Source organism: Mirounga leonina, unplaced genomic scaffold (assembly GCF_011800145.1).
Source record: "Mirounga leonina isolate KUSES-001 unplaced genomic scaffold, KU_Mleo_1.0 Mir_101664, whole genome shotgun sequence".
Classification (NCBI taxonomy): Eukaryota; Metazoa; Chordata; class Mammalia; order Carnivora; family Phocidae; genus Mirounga; species Mirounga leonina.
Window position 1 is genome coordinate 3,754,234 of NW_023270175.1, and position 23,656 is coordinate 3,777,889.

The 23,656-nt window shown below is 45.8% G+C and overlaps 1 protein-coding gene across 10 annotated transcripts in view; it reads right to left on the reverse strand.

Annotated features, from left to right (window-relative positions):
* CHRDL1 (chordin like 1) overlaps nt 1-23,656 on the reverse strand; it is a 113,002-nt gene that overhangs the window by 15,817 nt on the left and 73,529 nt on the right. For 7 of the 10 annotated variants that reach the window (XM_035007281.1, XM_035007246.1, XM_035007265.1 and 4 more), the window contains 4 exons: nt 23,441-23,586; nt 21,507-21,600; nt 8,213-8,280; nt 526-694 (listed from right to left, as the gene is read on the reverse strand). In XM_035007281.1, the coding sequence (XP_034863172.1) occupies nt 526-694; nt 8,213-8,280; nt 21,507-21,600; nt 23,441-23,586 (477 nt within the window). The remainder of the gene's footprint in view (nt 1-525; nt 695-8,212; nt 8,281-21,506; nt 21,601-23,440; nt 23,587-23,656) is intronic. The other 3 variants (XM_035007255.1, XM_035007273.1, XM_035007226.1) reach the window with 1 other exon arrangement.

A 23,656-nucleotide genomic window follows, 5' to 3' on the forward strand; every position in this document is an offset into this window, starting at 1 on the left:
TGAGTGTGGGGCCCGGAATACGTATCTTTAGGAAGGGGCCGGGGGAGAATCCGGGTGCCCTGAGGTATGAGAATTGCTATTTCTAAGGTGTGGGGTTAAGAGTTTCAAAAGCGTCTGGTGCTGAGTACCTGTGAATATCGGGTGCCCAACCGGAAAACAAACCACCTCTCTTTCCGTTAACGATCCAAGGAGCTTTCCCCAATGACCTGCGACCCCCTAGGGCAACTGCGGAAAAACGCTGGGGGCTGCATCAGGTTCACTGCTTTCTTGCCTTTTGTCCTCAATAAAGACAGATACACCTGAAGTAGAAACTAAGCTCTTTGGGAGACCGTTTAGGGAAGTCCTGACGGTCTCTTGGAGTCGCTTGTCCACACTCGCTTGGAGGCTTGATGGTAAGTGTTGCTCGTGTGACGGTCTGATATGCACAGGACACAGGGCCCTTTCCAGGTCCAGCCCTCCAAAGACGGGGGTGGGGACAGCGGAAGTCCTGCTGCGGAAGTGGTACCAAGGGAGCGTGTCCCTTACCTTGTCCGTGCTTGTGTTTGTTGTTGATGACAATCTGCACGATGGTGCCCGATGCTTGCTGGGAATCCATAAGAGCTCCTCGGTGGCTTCTGGCCCCAGGAAAGCGGGGCAGACCTCCAGCCTGTCGGCTTGGTGGAGGGTCGTAGTGAGAGCGGTGGTAGGAATGTCTCTGTAAAACAAGGAAAAACTCAGTCCCCCAAAGCCACCAGAGAGAAGGCAGGAAGGGAATGACACACACATCGAAGCCGTTTGATGACTTCTAGCGATGATCTGAGCTCTCTGATCTTGAATTAACTACGTGTCCACCCACACCGGTAGCCACAGAGGGATATGAAGTAAGAACAGCCTTGACAGCACGCTGAGATTTCTCTCTCTCCTTGCAGAAGACTGGGCAAGCTTCACAGACAAACCTCGGAGGGAGCAAACAGCCAAAAAAAAAAGGGGGGAAATAAAGTGTCCTTCCTGCCCCCAAGAATCTTACGTGTAAGAGTTAAGGTACTAGCCTGCAAGGCAAGGCAGAGTGGGACAGAGACCACAGGGGAAGTAGAAATTGCTATGCGAAGTAGGAAGAGAAAGAGAACTGGCTGGGAGGGTTTGTGACCTGGGCCATGAAGGGTGGACAGGCAGAGTTGATGGGGAATATTCCAGGCAGCCATTTCCAAGTTGAGAAGGTGTAGCAGAGAAAATAGAGTCCATAAAAGGGAACATTTGAAGGATAACATTCCAAAAGCGGGTTGCAGCCAGATCATGGAGCACTTGAAATGACAGGCTAATAAGGGGTGAGGACTTGGGGCGCCTGGGTGGCTCAGTCGTTAAGCGTCTGCCTTCGGCTCAGGTCATGATCTCGGGGTCCTGGGATCGAGCCCCACATCGGGCTCCCTGCTCGGCGGGAAGCCTGCTTCTCCCTCTCCCACTCCCCCTGCTTGTGTTCCCTCTCTCGCTGTGTCTCTCTCTGTCAAATAAATAAAATATTAAAAAAAAAAATAAGGGGTGAGGACTTTATTCAGTAGGCTACAGAGGTAAGGGTGTGGGAGCCTTTGAAGGATTTTTTTTTAAAGCAGGGAAAGAGTCAGAACTGTGTTTCTAAGCATTGATCCTTGATTATGTATAGGGTGAACTGGATAGGAGGAAGAGATGGGACCCAAGGATAGTCCCGATAAGATGCACTGAGACTCAGGGGCGTCTGGGTAGCCAGTCGTTGGGCGTCTGCCTTCGGCTCAGGTCATGGTCCCAGGGTCCTGGGATTGAGCCCCACGTCAGGCTCCCTGCTCAGCGGGAAGCCTGCTTCTCCCTCTCCCACTCCCCCTGCTTGTGTTCCCTCTCTCAAATAAATAAACAAAATCTTTAAAAAAAAAAAAAAAAAAAAGAAGCACTGAGACTCTCAATGCAGCCGATGGCATGAATGAATGAATGAATGAATGAATGAATGAATGAATGAATGTATGCATGCTGTGGTCCCTAATAAAAGCTTAGAGTCTTCTAGTCCAAATGATGGAACCATTGCTCTCGGCACCATTCTGCTACCCACCCCTCTCCCAGGAGCTGGGGAGCATGAAGGCAGAGGAAGATGGAATGAATGAAGACTAGACCCTAAATCGAAAAGCCAAATAAATAACATTGTGTTTTAGGGGCAACTGTTAGGGGTAAAGGAGGGGTGACCCACTAAAAAATCTTTCGCAGGCCATTAGAAAGATCCTTATATTCAGTGTTAGAAATGGCAGGGGACCTTGGAAGGTAGTTATGAGATCCTCTAACCCCACCAGCCCATAAAACATTTATTATAGTTATGTTCCATAGACACACATGTTGCAAATTTAGCTTTGGGAATTATCATTACTCTCTTGGGTCGGGGGAGGCATTGGTGGGAGAAGGGAAGAGAGAACAGAAGCCGGAGGAAGAGAAAGAGAACATAACTCTCTAAATCTAAGAGTCCATGCCAATGCATTGCTTGAAAATCTCACACAAATAAGAATTTGCATCAATTTATTCTCATGTACACAGATGGGATTCTCAGTGCAAATATTTTTCGTTCCCACAATGGCTCATATGTCTTTTTCACTCGCATTCCACAAAGACCATTACAGATTGTTCTGTCCTTTCTGGAGTTTGGCAAAGTTTTGCCAAAGGAACAGAGAGAGGACAGTTTGGCTGGTGGGTGTCCTACCAATGATGCTAAAGGGAGGGAGTTCAACGGGGCTAGAATTTGCGAGAGAAAAGGCCACTGACCCAGGATCAGCAGCAAGTACAAGAAGTTCTGATTCATGAAGGGGAGAACAAAGTGAAAAGCTGTTCTTTGGTACCAGGCACTCAGACCCTGGACATACGGTTAGGGCAGAAAAAAAGATTCAAAACCAAAACCAAAAACAAAGAACAACAACAACAACAACAAAAAACACAAAAAACACAAAAACCTCAAGGATTTTTGATCAGCCCCCCAGAACCTCGCCTTGTTTAAGGCTTTTGTTTTACAGACAGAGAAACTGAGGCCAGAGAGGAGAGGGGTTTTATTTAGGGTGACGGTGAAGATTGAGTTTTTGGAGATGGCAGTTGAGTGAGGATGGATGGAGGGGGAGGAAGATGAACAGGAAAAAGAGGAGGAAAGGAAGGACAGAGCGGGAGAGGGAATGCGTGGTCAAGCTCAGTGGGCTGCAAATATTTGGCTAAAAGCTGCCTGAAGAAAATACAGAGTCTGCCAAGATAGGGGCACCTGGGTGGCTCAGTCGGTTAAGTGTTCAACTCTTGGTTTCGGCTCTGGTCATGAACTCAGGGTCTTGGGATCGAGCCCTGCATTGGGCTCTGCGCTCACTGGAGAGTCTGAGAGTTTCTCCCTCTGCCCCTCCCCACCTCAAATAAATAAATAAATCTTAAAAAAAAAAAAGTTTGCTAAGATAGCAAAGTCCAGGGGCTCCTGGGTGGCTCAGTCCATTAAGCGTCTGCCTTCAGCTCAGGTTATGATCCCAGGGTCCTGGGTTCGATTTCCGCATCGGGCTCCCTGCTCAGCGGGGAGCCTGCTTCTCCCTCTCCGCCTGCTGTTCCCCCTCCTTGTGCTCTCTCTCTCTCCCTCTCTTTCTCTCTGTCAAATAAATAAATAAAATATTAAAAACAAAAAAGATAGCAAAGGCCACTACAGTTTTCACAACCGGGGGGTAGGGGTGGTGATGTGTGATTTTGATTGAGGGTAATGGCTCTTTTAGAGTTGTTCCCCTAAACAAAGGAACGAAAGAGGCTTACCAGAGACCATTCTGACCTTGTACCTTACAGCAAGGGAGAAAAAGACATTAATGCCTTGGAGTGAAACTGGAGCTTATCTTCAAACCCAGCTGTGAACAGCCTGCTTGAAAGAGCAGGTCAAGACTAGTCAGGTAGAAATGGCCATGTAGCTATGCTTTGTTTTATTCTGCTCAATATTTTGGCATTATTTGATTTCCTGACTTGAAGTGCTGATAATTCTCTCAGGCTTTTTTTTTTTTTTTTTTAAGATCGATCGATCTATCTATCTGTCTATCTATCTATCTAAGTAATCTCTACACCCAACATGGGGCTCAAACTCACGACCCAGAGATCAAGAGTCACGAGCTCCTCCAACTGAACCAGCCAGGTGCCCCTATCTCAGGCTTTTGAGGTGCTTCTCACACACTTCTTTTCTGGTGGTTGGAAAACCCCCATTATTGTAGAAAGTTCCCCAGGAATTTCTTCCTTACTTGTCCTAAGGTCTAAGATGGAAGGGTTTTATTGGCAGAGACAGGAAAACAGGACAGTTCAGGAAAAGCCTTCGAAGTGCCTTCATGGCTGTGAATCTAAAGTTATCACAAAATAAAAAGTTAATTTACAAAATGTCTTCAAAGGGGCACCCGGGTGGCTCAGTCGGTTAAGCGCCTGCCTTCAGCTCAGGTCATGATCCCAGGGTCCTGGGATGGAGCCCCGCATCGGGCTCCCTGCTCAGCGGGGAAACTGTTTCTCCCTCTGCTGCTCCCCCTGCCTGTACTCTCTCTCTCTCCTGTTAAATAAATAAATAAAATCTTTTAAAAAATGAAAAAATAAAAATAAAAAATGTTTTCAGAATGTGTTGTAATTCACACAGCCATGAGCGTATTACAGCTTCATCACTGGCCCCCTGGGACCATCCCTGTCTGGGAGACACTTGGGCCAGTTTCCTTCCCAAACCATCGTTCTGACAATGTGTGTGAGACATGGATTTCTATCTGTTTCCTATTGTTTCTATCCCTAAAGTTTTCACTTTTCTAATGGTAAATCTCTGAGTAATCTTTTGGGGGTAAAATCAGAGTTTGGCTGTCATCCAAAACAAAATTCTGCTTGTTTTCATGTTTTGGCTTTCCACCCTGTGTCTACTTCTCCCTCCCTATAACATACACACACACACACACACACACACACACACACACACACCCATGGTACTAGGACCATTGCATGTGAAATTATGATCTAGAAACCATTTCAGGTTTTTACAAAGGAGCCATAATTGAGCCACTGGTTGTCCTTCCTGCACACTTCATAAAACTTGGTAAAGGGACTTGGCAAAATCAAGCAATCACCTGTGTTCCTATCGAACGGAGGTTTTCGAGGGTTCCCTGTAAATACGAACCTCTATTAAAGTGACAGTCTACCGGATTGGCAATGTGTTGTTAGGGCTGCCATTTTTGATCCCATACAGAAAGCTGGGCCTGCAAAAGATATTCAGAAGGGCTTCTCCTACCTTCTCATTTTTGGCTGGTCAAGAGCCAGCAACGAGTTTGAAACAGCTCTCTCTGATTTGGGACAAATGCCTGTACATTAACATTCATGAAAAGCCCCTCACACATGTTTCGTCCCACCTGCAATACCCATTCCTTCAACTCGTATTCCTTGGGTGCCAACTCTGTGCCAGGTACATATTTTTCTCTTACTACAGTTGCTATTTATCATTCAAATCACATCCCACAATATCTACCCCTTTTGGAACAAAGGAAAATATTTATTTATAATAAAGTGGAACCATCTGGACATTTTGGTCTACTGGGCCCATATCTTTGTTTCTTTCTTTTTTTTTTTTTTAAAGATTTTATTTATTTATTTGACAGAGATAGAGAACAAGTAGGCAGAGAGGCAGGCAGAGGGAGAGGGAGAAGCAGGCTCCCCGCTGAGCAGGGAGCCCGATGCAGGGCTCGATCCCAGGACCCTGGGATCATGACCTGAGCCGAAGGCAGCCGCTTAACCAACTGAGCCACCCAGGCGCCCCCCATATCTTTGTTTCTAAAGATAGGTCTTGAACTCCTCTGAAAATCAATAGCTACTTCAAGGCCCTGCATTCTGTACCTGACCTCTTTTGCTACAGAAAGTACGGGATTAACTTCAGCCCCATTGCCAGCAGTTTCAGAAGAAGGACGAGACTGAAAGACAAGGGTGGGGTTGGAGGCAGCATAAAACGAAGTCAAGAAGAATGGCGGATTAATGGTCTCACCAGCAGGCCTGCTGAGCTGGCCACAAAGCTTAGTGTTGATACCCAACTGAAGGTGTCTGAGACCCAAATTCGGTGAGAAGGGCATGTGGTTGATGGCTGCGAATTTAGTCATTCTCAACGTCCTACCACCATAAAAAATGAGGGCGGACAAAAGGAGGAAATTCACAACACAGAAGATGGAGACTGGCATTATCTGTCGGGATCTGGAAGGAATCTCACTTCCTATAAAGCAGATAGAGCTAGATGGTGAAAATTCTTCTTAATTTTTTTTTTTACTTTTTAATTTAAATTCCAGTGAGTGAACCTACAGTGCAATATGAGTTTCAGGTGTACAAATGTAGTGAATTGACACTTCCTTAAACACCTGGCGCTCATCACAACAGGTGCCCTCCTGAATCCCCATCCCCTACTTCACCCATCCTCGGGGTCCATATGAACCCACAAACTGGGAAGCCCATCCTCTCTTGCAGGAGTGCTGCTTGTTTTGAGATATCCAGAGTATTGTTCTCCACCCCACCCACAATCCTTCCACACGCCTTCAGAAATGGCAGCACCTAGAAAATGACAGGACCGGAGAATAAAGCACACAGACATCACTTCAACTCGCTGCTGAGGATGTGTTGGTGATCTGGGGGCATGCAAGTCAGAAGCAATGCTGGGAGGTTTATATTGGCCATTTTATTATGTCCCCACCAATGCCTTCCTCACACCTTCCCTATCCTTGGTTTTGCCCCATAATTCCCTAGGCTCTGGCCTTCTATACAGTGCTTATTGAGAACTAATTCCACAGGTTTAAAAAAATCATTCAAATGTTATATACTGCAAAATGGATTGATGCTCATTGGAAAACATCCAATGATACAGAACAGAGTAAAAAAATCATGCTCCCCCTTTCCCCCTGCCCACTTCCACCCCTGAGATTACCACTCATAATGTGTTGGTATATGACCTTCCAGATCTTTCCATATGCATTCACATTCATGCGCACACACACCAGTTTTACATAAGGAAATGATAGTAGAAGTTGCATCCTGCACCTTGCTTTGTTTAAATAATGTATCTTGGGGATCTCTCCATTCGAGTACCCTTCGATGTCCTGCATTCTTTTTAACAACAGCACCAGGTCCCACCGATTGGGTGTATTCAACCAAGCCCCTATTGCTTATGTTTGGGTTCCTTCCATTTGTTTTGTTTTTTTTTTTAAAGATTTTATTTATTTATTTGACAGAGAGAGAATGAGAGAGAGAGCACATGAGAGTGGGGAGGGTCAGAGGGAGAAGCAGACTCCCTGCCGAGCAGAGAGCCCGATGCGGGACTTGATCCAGGGACTCCAGGATCATGACCTGAGCCGAAGGCAGTCGCTTAACCAACTGAGCCACCCAGGTGCCCCGGGTTCCTTCCATTTGTTTTGCTCTTAGGAAAATAATGCTGCATTGAATGCCCCATACACTTTTTTTATACAGGGGTCCAATGAATACCCATGTATGTACTGTGGACGCCTTTGTACATCTTGTACATTTTCATAAATCCTTCAGTATGATAGATTCCTTGGACTGGAGCATCTCCTTTTCAGATTTTCAGACGTTTGAGGTATGGTTGTACTTCCACATACGTTTGTGAGAGAGGGATGGCATTTTGTCAGTTACTGTGAAATACACAGGGGCAAGAGATGCTGTTGCTATACCCAGAGAGGCTTTCTGCGAGGTTAGCACTGAGAATGGGAATGAGATAATGCAGGGTGGGGACGGAGTAATGCAGCCTGCTACCTTTTCTCTCTTGCAGCTGTATGACTGAGAGCCTAAGGCTTAGGAAAGGCTTTATGGAGACCTGTCCACAGTACCTCTGCGGAGAGGATGGACGGACCTACCTTACACTCCCACCAAAGGTCCTCACTACCGAGGACAGAGGTAGTGACCTGTCTTCTTTCCAGAAGGCAAAGATTTGGCAAGCCATCCCGAAAGGCTAACAACTTCTGATCTATATGGGGCTACCTAAGGGCTGGGACTGTGATTTCTTTGTGTTCATGTCCTGGCCCTAGTTACCAATTATACAGTGTACTTAAATGGCTAGAGGTTGGTGATAATGCCATTTAATTTTCTGAGTAAAGGGAAAGAGCAATGGTGTTAGAAATGGGCCCTTTTATGGAGTTGCTGCGATAATAGCCATGGAGAGAGGAAAGTCTGGCCTGGTGCTGTGGAGGGTTGAATTATTTGAGCTATTCACACTTACTGCTTCTCTGTTGGCAGGCTGCCGGAAGATATCACCATCAGAATGTTCCCACGACAATTCTCCATCCCCTGTTTATTACAAAATAAAGAAAGAGTCATACATACATAGAAGGGAAAACCATTACCCTTGTGACCTAGCCACGTTTTTGGTTCTATGATCCCAAATTTCTCCGGACTTTTAACTGTTGTTAAGACGGCTATCCTTCCGGGCACCTGGGTGGCTCAGTCGATTGGGTGTCTGACTCTTGATTTCGGCTCAGGTTATGATCTCAGGGTCGTGAAATGGAGCCCCCACACCAGGCTCCACGCTGTGTGTGAAGCCTGCTTAAGATTCTCTCCCCGCCCCTCCCCCCGTCTCTCTCTCTGTCTCTCTCTCCCTCCCGGGAAAAAAAAAAAAAAATTGGCTGTCCCTCATAAAGTGACCCTGCAAGATTTCTTTCTGGGTCTGCCTCATTTTTCAAAAACAACTCTGAAGAAAGTTGACACTTTTTGAAAGAGCCCATCCATTCACACTGTACAAAATTTGGGAAACAAAAGGGAAAATAATAACTTTCCACTGTGATATAGCCATCAGCCTCACTTTTGCTTATTTTATTCCTGTGACAGTTAAGTATTTCACAGGTCATACTTAACTTGTGTTTAAACTACCCTTCAAAAATGAGAGTTTCGAGGATTAGGTCTGTCATAATTTGTTAAATTCACCCTTATGTCTCTGAGAAGTTATGACCTGGTCTGAAAGTTAAGGTAAAACTTGTGGTGGCTGGAATGTTTACATAACTGATACTCAAGATGTACTCCTCTGTTTCTGCCTGAGATTCCTTCTTCTGGGTCTGTGTGTTCTAGTCTCTGAACAGTGAACACCTATCATTGCCTCATTGTCAGAGTACTGCTAGTAGGAGGAAGAGCCTACTTTTAGCCTTCAGAACAACACAGCACAGGCAGTGATAATCCTCAGCTGAATAAAGATCACAAACCACAGGACAATTTCCAAGGCTATTACCTTGTGTTATCAATGACCAAGCGAGTTGATGGGAAGAGCTTGGTCTTACTCTTTGTATCAATGAAACCACGTATTTCACAGGATAACAGGAAATACCAAAAAGTATCAGCGTTAAGAATTTTCTATTTGGGGCTCCTGGGTGGCTCAGTCGTTAAGCGTCGGCCTTCAGCTCAGGTCATGATCCCAGGGTCCTGGGATCCAGCCCCACATCAGGCTCTCTGCTCAGCGGAAAGCCTGCTTCTCCCTCTTCCACTCCCCCTGCTTGTTTCTGCTCTCACTATGTCTCTCTCTGTCAAATAAATAAATAAATAAAATCTTAAAAAAAAAAAATTTTCTATTTGAATTTATCCCTCGAGCTTTCAAAATCTGCTTGGACATAGTAACACGTTACCGGTTCAAGGAGGTGGTAGTTAGTACTATGAAGGAAAATTAGGTAATATCATTGGGTTTTAGGACTTGCAAAAGACCCCGAAATTCCTTTGATAGCAGTATTATCAGGTAGTGATATGTAACGAAGTTATGGTTTTAACCCTTCATGATTTAAAGATCATCTCATGGAAAAAAAAATAATGCATTGTCAAGATGTGCTTGGGAGAGGGGCGCCTGGGTGGCTCAGTCGGTTAAGCATCTGCCTTCGGCTCAGGTCATGATCCCAGAGTCCCCTGATCGAGCCCCACGTCAGGTTCCCCGCTCAGTGGGGAGTCTGCTTCTCCCTCTGTCCCTCCCCTCTCTCGTGTTCTCTCACTCTCTCTCTCAAATAAATAAATAAAATCTTTAAAAAAAGATGTGCTTGGGAGATATAGACTAGGTGAGTGATCAGTAAGATATAATCATGGAAAGCTTCCTAAAAGAATCAGTCATGTCTTTAGAAGTAGACACTATAGGGCATAAACACACAGTGATGTGGGCAGAGGGGAGCCTGACCGAAGGGAATGGCATTTGCAAAGGAGCAGAGCTTTGGAAACAGCAAGGAACACACTGGAGACAGCCAGCAAGGTGTGGCTGGAGTAGAAAGTTCAGATGTGAAACAAGAGAAATGGGGATGGTGGAGAGAAAGAAAGGAAGGGGGGGGGAGTGGGTGAAGAGGGAGGTAAGGAGGGAGGGAGACCGGTTGTTGACGTAAATAAGGGTGGTAAATAATTGCTGTGTAGACTTCAGAAAGAGGCTAAAGAATTCACATTTTATCTTGCAACCAATTTTTATGTAGAGGTTCCTACAGTAAAAGATGGTGATTTGTGGCAGCTTCTCCTGGTGATGGAGTGTCCCCTACCTGGGGAGCACCTGGAATCTGGGAGGCCAAACAAGAGGCTGTTGTAGTAACATGTGACAGGCCCTGAGAATCTTTGAAATCATGGAGAAGGGGCAAATCAGACTACTTCAGATAAAAAGGCAATGATAAGATCCCGATGGGAGATCTGATAACAGAGGAGGATGGCAAAAGAGAATACGGTATAAAAGGAGGCTAAGGTGGGGGTGGTGGTGGGAGGGCACATGGGTGGCTCAGCTGGTTAAACATCTGACTCTTGATTTCAGCTCAGGTCATGATCTCAGGGTCCTGGGATCGAGCCCCGCATTTGTTGGGCTCCATGCTCAGAGGGGAGTCTGCTTGAGGATTCTCTCTCCCTCTCCTTCTGCCCCTCTCCCCTGCTCTCTCTCTCTCTAAAGTAAATAAATAAATCTTTAAAAAAATTTAAAAAGGAAAGGATGCTAGCTTTGCAAATCTGAACAGCTGGGAAATGGCACTGCCCTTGACAGTGAATGAGTAGGGATGAACTTAAATGTACTTGGTCCCTTTTCGCTGGCAGTGGAGGGGCTAAGCTTTGTTGTGAGCTAGATGAAAATAGGGTACCGGAGAGAAGACTGGAAATCAGAAGAGATTCACCAGCAAATGGCAGAACACAATGGAAAAGCTATAGGATGTGTTTTCGAGTAAGTAGCCCAAAGAGAACAAATCACAAAAGAAAAATGATAGAAGAGCTTTCTTCACCAAACACGCCCTTTGCAAACATAGATTTACTGGTTGGTACTAACATGGAAGATTTACTTAGCATGACCCTCTGAGAAGTTCCATGTATTGCATTTAGACCCTAGAGTCTTGAACGGGCTTTTAGACAGTGTCTTGAAATACTTAAGAGTCCAGGCAGAATCCCAAAGCAGGTAGTCCCTGTTAAGTGAGCAGAGAGGTGAGACGGCATGGGAGCAGATGGCTAATGTCCTGCAACCCAAGTTCAGACGAACGTGTCACAACACCTAAGCACTCATAGGCAGGCATGTGTGCCTCAGTTGGAATGATTTCACTTCAATTATAAACTCCTGGAGCCATTACTTCTGTATATATCTTCTCAAGTAAGAATGACTACTCTTTTGGTTGCCTTTGAGCTTCTGACATCATGGAAATGGCATTTGCTAAGCTGGAATGTTCTGTATGTAAGGAGTTATTCTATATAATTTGAACCATAGTTACACTGGAAGAATCTTCTTCAGCGTTCACATTTTGTTCAGCTGTGACCTGGGCCAAATCTGTCTGGAGAGCTGATTATAGGTCTGTCCATTTACCATCTTTTTTTTTTTTTCCCCCTGATTTGCTGGACAAATTATCTTGAAAGGGAGCTTCTTTTTTCAGCCAAGGCCTTATTGAAAAAACAAAAAACAAAAAACAAAAACAAAACAAAAAAACCACTGATTCTAATGGAGACAGACAGATTCTAGTTAATTCCGAGAAGCAACAAGATGTAATTTTAACCAATTTTTAAAACCAAAATGAAAAACAACTCTAGTGTACTGTATGTCTAACAATATTCTTTTAACCTTAAAAGCCACATGTGTTGTTTACTCAAACCTCAATTATATTCTGAGTGGTACCCTATGGAGTTAAATGGCTTGGCTTTCTGGTAATGAGAGAAATGGGGAACAAGCATTTGAAAAATGGTCAAAAGCTAGGCTACAATTCAGACTGTTTATAACTCCCATTGCTTACATTAATCTCTGGTTAGCTTGAGTAAGTCACAGAAGTAAACCCTGTCCTCTCAAAAGGACTAAGTGTACAATGAGATTATTAGATATCCATAAAGATAAGCCTCAGAAAGCAAAACTACGCCAGCATGTGGCCACATCTGAACCACACATAACATCATAAATAGCGTGTCCCATAGGTCCTGATGGATCTGGGACAACCCAGTTTCACGCCTCTTTTTCTGGCAGGCATAATTACTAAGATGGCCCTCTCACTTTCAAAAGTGTCTTGGTTTGGAGGAGAAGATATGCAGTCGCTCTAATCATAAGGCACATGGAAAGGAAATGAATCCCCGAGACTGGCGCGGGGTTGGGGGGAGTGGGGAGTGATCCCTGTGACAAGGGAAAGTGATCTCTGTACTTCCAGAGGAACGTGTCGAAATCAGCAGAACCAGGGCAAAGAGTGAAAGGGCTTTTGAGGGAAATCAGGAGAGTGTGGAGAGGAAGAAAGCGATTGTTGTATCTCTGAGACCTACTATGTGCCAGGTTCTGGGGTGGGCCACTTGATAGCCAGGAGAGAATACTCAAACTGGAGATGAAAGACAGAGTGGAAGCAGATGACTCGGGGGGCCTCTGCCAAACATCCAATTCCATAAATTCTGTTGAGAGGGAGCAAGCATGCTGAAATTTGAGCGAAGCTTTGAAGAACCTGGGTAGAAGGATTCCCCGCTGGTAGACCTTGGAGCTAACAACAACGACATATAGTACTGCAAGAAGTCCTCCAGTGTTTTGTAGATAGTCATGTTTTCTAGAAAATACTCTGCTGTCCAATAACGCACTTTATTTTGGGGGCTGTCAATACAAGCTCTTAGCATTTTCAACAAACTATCTGCTTGAGAAACACTAAGACACAGACAAGGGGGAGCTCCTGCCAAGAGCAGCTAGCCAAATCGGAAGAAGAGTACAAAAGCATTTATCCAGAAAAATCAGAAATACATACTTTTTAAAAAGAGCATTATGGGAGACGCATGTGTTTGTGAAAGCAAATCCTGGGGGGGGCAACAGAGAAGCTATTAGCAGGAGGGTACCCACAACCCACACTCTGCTCTTTCAATGGCTACGTAGATCTGAGTTGATAGTTAGAAATGGGGTCTTCGGGTTGTCCCAATAAATCTGCTGGAAACGTTACCATATCCGGCCCCGGGGAGCAGAGTTGTCACGAAGTCTGTTCCCCCCAGTAGCCTCAGAGTTCAGAGTCCCCAAAGTTGCTCCATATCCCCAAGTTGAGAGGCAACAGGACAGTCATGGCTAAGAGAACAGCCCGCGCCAGCTAGACTGCCTGGGTCCAAACCTGGGCTCTGCTCCTTCTTGCCTGGGTGACTTTAGGCAAGTGACGAACCCCTCTGAGCCTTAGTTTCCTCACTGCTAAAATGGAGACGAAACAACCTAGGCCGGAGGGTGGTGGGGATGAAATGGGTTAGTGTGTGCAAAGAGCTTAGAACAGGGCCTGGCCCACCAAGTGTCATTCCCCCTCTTCTTCTCATCCTTTCCCTCCGCTTCTTCCTCCTTCACCTCAAGAGTAGCTTACCCATGGGGAAAACCCAACTGAAGGACTCCCGTGAGCATGTGAGGTGTCTAACAAGGAAAGGCTCTGGATTAAACAAACAAATGAAGCCTAGCAGTAAGAAAAACATTTATGCCTGCACGTAGGAAAGGGAATCCTCTCATTTTGAAATCATTCCATTTGGAAAGCCAGGATCCTGGATGCAGAAAAAAAAAAAAAAAAAAAAATGGCCACGAGAATGCTTTCAGCTCATTCCTTCTGAACTGGCTGAGATTCTCTCATCATTATGCTAGCCGTCTCCTTATTATCCTCTTTGTCAAAGAGGCGGGTGAGTTTCAATGAAATCCCTTATTCTCTCTTGGTTTAAAATGAGGCTGAAGAGGACAGATATCTGCTTCATTGGGAGAGAGTGCAATTTTATACTCCTAAAGTGGAGTGGTCAAAGTCCAAGTACCCAAAATAAAGAGAGTTCTGAGCTACAACATCCATACATGGAAAATAACAAGCTGATAGAGAAGGGAAGCTCAGAGATCTAGCAATGTTTACTGCTGGTAAACCTGGGAATGAATGGAAAGCAGTCAGTTTAAGGTCCTTCAATCCACAAATACTGCATTAGCCTCCTGGCCCTACATCCGAAAAGGAATGGGATGTCTGGCGGGAGTAGGGGACGTGCGGCTGGTTTTAATGGCTAAAGCCAAGGAGTAAGTGGATGTAGTCCTTCCAGTGATTTGCTTGAATAACTGGATCCTGGTATCCACTGTCCACTTCGCCTGGGCTACAGAGACTTGGACTTGTTAAGTTCTTACTGTTGTGTGACAGAGGTAATATTCACATCTGACTTCCCCTGCCTGACATGGCTCCTCTCACTCATGTTTCTTTTCCCCTCTCTTTAGGCTGTCAGTTGACAAATCAGACTAATTTCTAGAAATACTGGGGTCTAGGCTCATGAAGACTATTCCAGTGAGAATAATGGACACAGGCGGTCATGGCATCCCTTGGAGTACTTAGAAGGACAGGGCTGAAGGAAGAGTGGCTTTAACCTGTGAAGAAATACTTGCTCTGACGTGCTTCACTGGGGATTCCTTACTTTTCTTGTAGAACCAGACAACTATAGACATGAAAAAACCCCCAATCCCAGAGCAGGATGGGGGCATTTCTTCCACATGGCCAATCAGGAATCGGGGCTATTCATTTGTTAAGCTCAGTATGAAAGTCAATGCAGTCTCATCCACAGTCTGAAGGGCTTTCTAAGAAGAAACATTCTAGACCTAAGAGACATGCCAAGAAAGAACACGATGACCGCGGAGGGTGGGAGTGCTGGGAGTGTCAGCAAGCACATGGAGATGAATTCTGAGCACAGGGGATGGAGAGAGAACAAAAGAAAGCTGGAAAGTTTCTATGGAAAAAGAAAGGTTCTGGTGGGGATTTAGAAGAAGAGAGGAAGGCCAAGGGTGGGATATCTCTCGGATGGTCCCATCTTCATGAACATGAACGGGTCACCTGAGAACAGGGCTCATTAATGATGGTCAGACTCTTCTATCACTCCGAAAAGATCAGAGTGTTTCAGCACATTTCAAAGTTTAGGTGAGAGCACAGCAACTCAAAAACCATAAATGATGGAGTTCATTTTTATATTTTTTTGAGAAGTATGTCTCACTAACGATGTTTCCTTCCTTATCATTATGACCCAGCGATGCTAGTGTTTCTGCAGGAAATGTGGACAAAAGCAAAAACGATGCTAGACTGACACATGAGCATCTACATTTGGAGGTGCTGTTATTTTCTCCAGTTTTGTTTGATTTTGAGAATTTTGAAAACTTGGGTAGATTTTTATGACGTTAAAAAAAATGAACTACCTTGTGTACCACTTCCCTCAAGATCTCTGAGTTCCAGCCAAGATGGCATCTCAGGTGTAATTTTGCTGTTTTATTGGAAAGAGAAATCAAGAGTCTTAGGTAAAAGGGCACTTGTCTTGAGTACTGACAAACTGCTTTTTAACAGTTGCTTCCAGTTTTCAGTTACCTTGTGGAAGTTCATAGAGGTAGCTCAATTTCATAAAAAGAGATTCAATTTTCTCCTTTGGCTCTTTGCAAACGTGTTGGATAAATGAGCTTGGGTTGAGTATGTTGGGAGTTCAGTCATCTCTCCTGCCTCCCTAGCTAGGACTGCATGTGGAGTGCTGTCAAGAGTTTTCATAGCTGTAGCTCTCTTTCTTTTTAATAAATCCACCATAAGCTATGCTTAATTCTATGCTAGGGGACACAGAGGAAGAAGGTGTTCCTTTCTCAGTTAAGGAGCCAAGACCCATGAAACAATGAACAATACAAGAAAATATTTAAATGCTGGGCTCTATAAACCAGACTAAGCCCTGAAAGTGGTCCAAGAAGGAGCTCAAGGAGGACTACAGTTATCAGGTCGGGCTCTTTAGAATGGGTGTGACTCAGGCTGGGCTCTTGAAAGATGGGTAGGATCGTAATCCGCAGAAGAGAGGAGGGAAGCTATTCCACGCTTGTGGGGAGTAAGAGCTAAGAGAGGCACATAACAGGAGTGAAAGTGGGAAGGAACATGGCATATTTGAGGACAAAGAGAACAGGCAGCCTGGAGTAGAAGGTGTGTGTGGGTTGGTGTCAGACAAACGAGGATGAGTAGTAGGTCAAGGAAGGGTCAGCTTGCTTTATAGAGCACCTTTAAAAACAATCTGAAGACACTGGATAATGTGATAAGACATGGTAGGCACTGACCAACACGATCAAGTAGTTGCGTCAGAAGAAAAGCCTGGACTAGAGTAGTATGCACGTGTACAATGGAGGAAGAACAGTCATAGACTCCTGCAGCCCACGGTGGCCAGTTTCATGGGGAGATCAGAAGTCAGGGATCCTGGGAATGTAAGACTGTCATTGGCTATGCCCCTAACCTTTGAGTCCCACCTCCCTTGCCCTGGGGTGCAGGGAGCAAGAGGAACGTGGTGTGCGTTGAGGCTGGAGAGACAGCCCTAGGAGTCTTCTTTCACCTCCCTCACGAGGTCTACCCCTCTTCATTACTTGCTTTTCCAACCCCTTTCCCTGTAGCACCTGGCACAGTTGCCATTTCATATCTACTCGTGTCATTATTTGATAAACGTGTCTTCCTCACTACACTCCGCGAGGGCAGGTCCCTTGTTTGCTTCATTCACCATTGTATCTCCAGCACCAGCACAGCGCTAGGTACTCGGTGGTTGCTCCAGAAGTGTCTGCTGGGTGAAAGAAGGTAGACATTTCCATTCTTTCAGCCTATAAAGAGAGAGCGGTGGGACAAAGGTGTTCCCCTGTGGTTGCGAGTGGGTAGGTTGAGGCCATGACGGGAAGAGCTGGCAGTGTGGTTACTCTTCTAGGATTAGCTGCCTGTGCCAACGTGTCACACACGTTCTCTCTCCCCCTCTATGCCCTTGCCCTAGGAGAGGTCCCTTGTCATGTTCCCATGAATGGCTCCCGCCAGGGAGTGTAAGAGCTTGGGGCTCTAGAGCCAGGCCGACAAGGTTCAAATTCTAGCTCTACCACTCACTGCCACATATCCTTGGGCCAATCACGGAACTTCCCTGCTCAGTCTCCTCATCCGTAAAATGGGGCTAATAACAGTTCTAACTTTGTTGGGAGGATTAAACGAGATATTATGCCCGTAAGTACTTAGACTACAGCCTGGCACAGAGTAAATGTGACATATGTACACTGTCTACACGGGCTTGGCTCTCAATACAGCAAAGAGCCTATCCCCAAAACCTCTCCCTTGTCTAGAGTCCAAGTACATAGCCTTCCCCTTTGCTTTGGCAAGGTAGGCAGGAGACAGGAAGCAGAAATGATAAGCGGGGTAGAGGCAAGTTGGGGGTGGGTCTGGGTTTGAGGCCTGCCTGCCCAGAATGTGGCAGTCGTATGAGAATTTTCTTCTGATCAAGTTTCCCTTCAGGTTCCAGTGGCTGTTTGCACGCCACTTCCAGTCCAGATGAGGTTTGCTCAAGTGCCAGCAAGGATATGCCCCCTGCCAATGTTCTGACCACCCCAGCCTCAAGGACAGGTCTAAATCCCTGAGGCTGGGGTTGAGATCCAGTCCGTGGCTCAGACTGCCATGTGACCCAGGAAGAGAGGCGTGCACCCGGGTCTGGGGATGGCACAGACAGCCTGTGTCAATGGGGCCCTTTATGTGCAAGCTCAGCACTCAAAAGTTATTTCTTCTGCAGTATTTTGCCTGCAATTAGGGTGGTCAGCATAGGGGAGAAGTGTGTCTGCATTCCCTGCTGTAGGAGTAATATGCTTATGCAAGACAGACCTTTGTAGAAACATCGGTTAAGCAGGAAAAAAAATAATGAGGTGCTTCCAAAATTAGCACTTCAAAGGAGATTCAATCACATTCTACACAACTGAAAGATGTAAAGAAATTAGGGGCAGAGAGAAAAGCATCAATTTTATGAAAGTGGAGGATTGAGCCTTCACAGGGAAAGATGAAAGAGAAGGGTTTATTGAGGCTGGAGGAGAGATGGTGGAGAAAGAACTTCGCGAATTGGCAGGTGTGTGAAGGGATAGCGCATGATCAGGCAGAGCTCACTTTTATGTGTTGCTTCTGAGGGCACCATAAAAGGAAAGAAAGTTAAATTGTGACAAGAGAAGAGTCGAGAAGATGGTGAGTCCCAGGATCTGTTACCACAAGAGGGATGAGAAATGACGTTCTATGTGTGGAGATTAAGAAAAAAAGGCAAGACTATCACACAGAGAGGAGAGGGTGCAATCGTACTTAACCCCAGGCCAATAAATACAATAATATTATATGAAATATAATCATTGTCTCGTATGAAGCAACAACTCTGTATAAGAATTTCCCCTAGCTCTTCACGTCATCTTGGTTAATTTTTACAACCTTTCCATGGGTGATAGGTACTATAATCTCCATTTTCAGAGCTGAAAAAAAACAAGGCTCTGTGGGGGCAAGCAGCTCGCCTACATCACTAGTAGGTGGGAGCTCCATAACACCAAATCTGAGTCCTTCTGGCTTCAGAGCCTACGTCCGCTGCCCCACACCGTCTCTCAGAGGCAATAACATGTCTTTTGGCAATTTCCTTTCTCTTATGAATTGTTCTTCAGTTTAGATTTCTCACCGTATCTTTTTCCCCCAAACAAAATATGGTTATGTGAGCAACCACGTGTATGCGTCTGCTCCGTACAGGTTCTCTTCCCTTCGGAGCAGACTCAAGTGACGTTGGGGCAAAGGTGGGTAGGGAGATGAGGAACAAAACACCCATCTCTTCTGGCTTAAATGTCATAGCTCTACTGACGTACAGACACACACACTGTGAGAAAGCAGGAGAGAAAGATCCAGGGCCTTCTTGGAGTACAAACCAAATCAGGCTGTGGCTAAATCCACACTGACTTGTGAAGACCACTAGAAAGAACATATGAAAAGGGATGAGCATACACTGGTACTCAGAACAAGGTCATTTCTTCCTTTCTTTTTTTTTCTTTTAAAAAGGTTTTATTTATTTATTTGACAGAGAGAGAGAGCACAAGCAGGGAGAGTGGGAGAGGGAGAGGGAGAAGCAGACTCCCTGCCGAGCAGGGAGCCCAATGTGGGACTCGATCCAAGGACCCTGGGATCATGACCTGAGCCGAAGGCGGATGCTTAAACCACTGAATGACCCAGGTGCCCCAAGGTCATTTCTTCCTAAAAGAAGAATTATTACTTATAGTGTATATTAGAATATATAGAATATATTACTTAGAGTGTCCTGAAGGGCAATGGGGGAGGAAAAACCACCTGGGGATCAGAAATGACTGTGAACCCATTGGGTTCAGCCAGCACCACCCCTACCACAGTCCATCGGTAATTCAGAGGCAGAAGACACAGCAATAATATATGTTAGTTGCATCTAATTCAAACTGTAATTTTGGCAGTTATTTCCAAGCTAGTGTGTGTTCATTCAGAGTGCCTACTCTGTACCTAGAGCAGGGAGGGGTAAGAAGAGATGAACCAAAAATAGTTCCTACCTTAAGGAGCTCAGAATTGGTAGGGAGGGTAAGGCATGGGTACACATAATTAAAAAAAAAAAAAAAAGTAACACAGTGATTAATGTTACAGGAGCATCACCCGGTAAGGGCAGAGGAGTCTCAGAAAGGAGAAAGGTTTACTCCTAACCTACAGGATTAAAAAAACAAAATGCTTCGTGGAGGAGGTGGTAGTTGGGCTGGCCTTTGGATAAGCAGGAATTCAGGGTGGAGAAATGAGGGATGGCAGTGGGACGGCAGAGAAGAGAGAAAGGCCTTCCATCTAGTATTTACTGTAATGCGGCCAGAGGACGGCCTGTGTCAGAATCTGAGGAGGCCGTGTTTGAACTGTATCTTGAGAAACCCATAGGATTTCCACAGACAGAGATTGAAGGAAAAGTATTTTCCAGAAAGCAGCAATGTTCCCTCCTCTAAGATCTTGCTGTACATGTGCAGTTCTTACTTAGGCAGCCACTTTGTTCCCCTGACCTCCCAGTTCCTTATCATGAAATGGCTGTCACTCATTTACCCCAGAGTTGGTTGCTGTATGGTTGGAAGTAGAGGCTCTGACCAATCAGAGAGTGATATCTGTTACTTTTCTATTGCTTTCAGGTTTCGGACTTTTAATATGCTCAGTTTAAGTGCACTAAACTCAAACAGAAACCACTGTTCGGGGCTGCCTCCCGTCATCTACGTGGTCTCAGGAATGGATTCTCAAAGCAGAGTCTACGGACCACCTGCCTCCGAGTGGACAATGGGGTCTGCCCACATGCACATCCCGGGACCCCACCCCAAAGCCGTTGAATCACAATCTTGCAATTATTGTCTGAGGCTCTGAAAGTTTTCCAGGTGATTCTGAAGCGCACTACAGTTGGAGAAATCTTGAGGGGGGAGAGCGAAGGCACGAAGGCAAGAGAGCAAAGGGATACTGTGAGTAGAATCTGATGTGTGTGAATGGAAGAATGTGGGCCTAGAAAGGTAAGCTGAAGCTACGGTGTGGGAGGCCTTCACTGTCTGGGGCAGGGGGTGGATGTGTATTCCTGGCAACAGGGAGCCATTCTTTTCAGGGGCAAAGTGAAGTGGGGGAGAGCCTGGAGTCTGCACTACTAGCTACGTAACCTTGGACTAAGCTGTTAACCTCGCTCCGCCTCAGTTTCATCATCCATAAAATGGGAATACTCATCATACTCTTCACACAGGGTCATCATGGGAGTAAATGAGTTCATGTCGATGAAGTATTTAGAACTGAGACTGGTGGGGCGCCTGGGTGGCTCAGTCGGTTAAGCAGCCAAATCTTGATTTCGGCTCAGGTCATGATCTCAGGGTCGTGAGATCGAGCCCCACTTGGGCTCCACGCTGAGTGTGGAGCCGGCCTGGGATTCTCTCTCTCTCCCCCTCTGCCCCCCCCCCCCCCCCCCTTTCCTTGTTTCCCCTTTCCCTCTCTCTCAAAAAAAAAAAAAAAAAAAAAAAACAACTGACGGGCGTTAGTAAGTACAATATGTGTCAGCACAAATACTTTCTTTTTTTAAAAGTAAGCTCTACGCCCAAGGTGAAGCTTGAACTCATGACTCTTTCAGCTGGTGGCCCTTAAAATCAGTGTTTCCTTCCTCCCTTTTGTGAATGGACTGCCCCCCCCCCCCCCACCCCCGGCTAAAAACCGAGGCCACCATAGAAAATTCCCTTGCTTACGACACTGGCCAGGCATTTCCCTCTCCTCTAAGTCCTGCTCTCCAGAACGGCAGCACCCCTCTGTCTCGGGCTACGGGACACATACCTCTGCACACCCGGCAACAGGAATCCGGAACAGAGACTGGGAACGCACAGGTTAACTTGGGGCAAGTCTTGAGACCACAGTACACATTCCCCTCCTGCGAAGGAGAAACAGAATTGAAGGTCGAGAGGACCTGGGATGAGTAGGGACTCAAAACATTCCTCTTCTTCTCAGTGTTCTCCCAAGGTTAGTTCTAGACACTTCCTAAATGTCATTATGCTTTATTTTTTCCTGTTTACTCTTTCTCCATGCCAGAGACTATGTTACTGAAGAGTTGGCCCTCCTCTTTGGACCTCCTGGTCAAAGACGGTGCAAAAGCAGTCCGTGTAAGGGACGCCATCGGCCTGCCAACCCCCCAAATATGGTCTTGCTCCTCTCTTTTCTGTTCATTATATCCTCTGGTCCCCATCACACCCCAGCTGGATATTGGGATTTCAGGGAATGCAGATTTGCATGAGAGCCACCTTTTGTAACACTCCAAACCATGGAGACAAGTTCTCTGGGGTAATACAAAACTACACAAATGATCTGAATGGACAGTTCAGTTCAGCACAAGGCAAGGGAGAGGAGCAAATTTACCTGCTATGTCTGTCTTTACATACTTTCCACTTCCTAAAGTTCTATGTTCCAAACATCATTCCTTAAACCTTGTTCTTTTTTAAAAAAATATTTTATTCATTTATTTGAGAGAGAGAGAGAACACGGGCAGTGGGAGGGGCAGAAGGAGAGGAGGAAGCAGACTCCCCACTGAGCAGGGAGCCCTGACATGGGGCTCGATCCCAGGAGCCCGAGATCATGACCCAAGCCAAAGGCAGACGCTTAGCCAACTAAGCCACCCAGGTGCCCCTAAACCTTGTTCTTAGAAGCATATTATTCTGGGGCTAGAAGGGTCCCTGAAAAGTCATTAGGAAGGGAAGGCCACAACCAAATTCTCCTAAACTACCGAGATACCATATTTTTACTAAAAGTCCCTAAGGGAGGAGATTCTAGAACTTCCTTCAGCAATCCAGTGTTTAATGCCCTTAAAGGCAAAAAAAATTCCTACATCAAACTTCATTCCCTCACACTTGAGTTGAAACAGCCATTTTCTTCCATTTTCTGGTTCTACCTCTTACATTCTCTGCACTGCACAATTCAATGAAGATATAATCAATATACTTTATTCCTAAGGTATATACGGTTCTTCGGACAAGTAACATCAGAGGAATAACCATGTTTTGCTGAGAGAGTTCTCACTGCAGGGCATCAGGGGAAAACTGGTTGGGAGAATACACCAGAGATGGGAGCCAAGAGATAGCCCCGTTTTCTTGTGAATTGGACTGACTGGCCTTAGATGGCACTGATTGATTTTCTGCTCATGGCATCCCCAAGGCTTCAGATAGTTGAGTCCTTCTGATGAAGGCTTTGCTGGGGTGACTGTTTTAAAAAAGAGGACAGATCAAGACCATCAGCGCATGTTTGTCCATTTAAAAGGTCCTAAAGCTTTAATAAAGACCAGGATATGATTGGGTCTGATTTCTTTCACACAGGTCAGGGTTGTTCAGGGTTCATGAAAATCAGGGAGTCTGGACTGACAGGGAGGCTTAGGATTTAAATGCAATTCGTCTTGGGGCATCCTCGGTGGTTGAGTCGGTTAAGCGTCCAACTCTTGCTTTCAGCTCAGGTCATGATCTCAGGGGTCGTGAGATCGAGCCCCGTGTTGGGCTCCGTGCTCAGCAGGGAGTCGGCTTGAGATTCTTTCCCTCTCCCTCTGCCCCTCTCCCCGCTTGCTCTCTCTCTCTCTCTCTCTCAAATAACTCAATCTTTTAAAAAAAGTAAATGCAATTCGTCTTCCTTCCAAACACCTTACAGTGTAGGCTCCAAGTAAAGGTGTAAACCCAGGAGGAGCTCTGGTATTGAGGTAGGGCCAGCAGGGACATTAGGACGCCAGGTCTTACCGAACAGCTGCACTGGGTACACTGATTGGGTTGCCGGTTCTGAAAGAGCCCTTCAGCCACGAACAGCTCACCGTGTTGGTAAGTGGTCCCGTTGTACTCACACGACTTGCTGGTCACCTTATTGTTTGCCGGGGGTAGGGAGTCTTCTGGGACAGGGTGGAGAAAAACCACACCGAGTATTGGCATCACTGCAAAGAATTTCATAAATCCCGACAG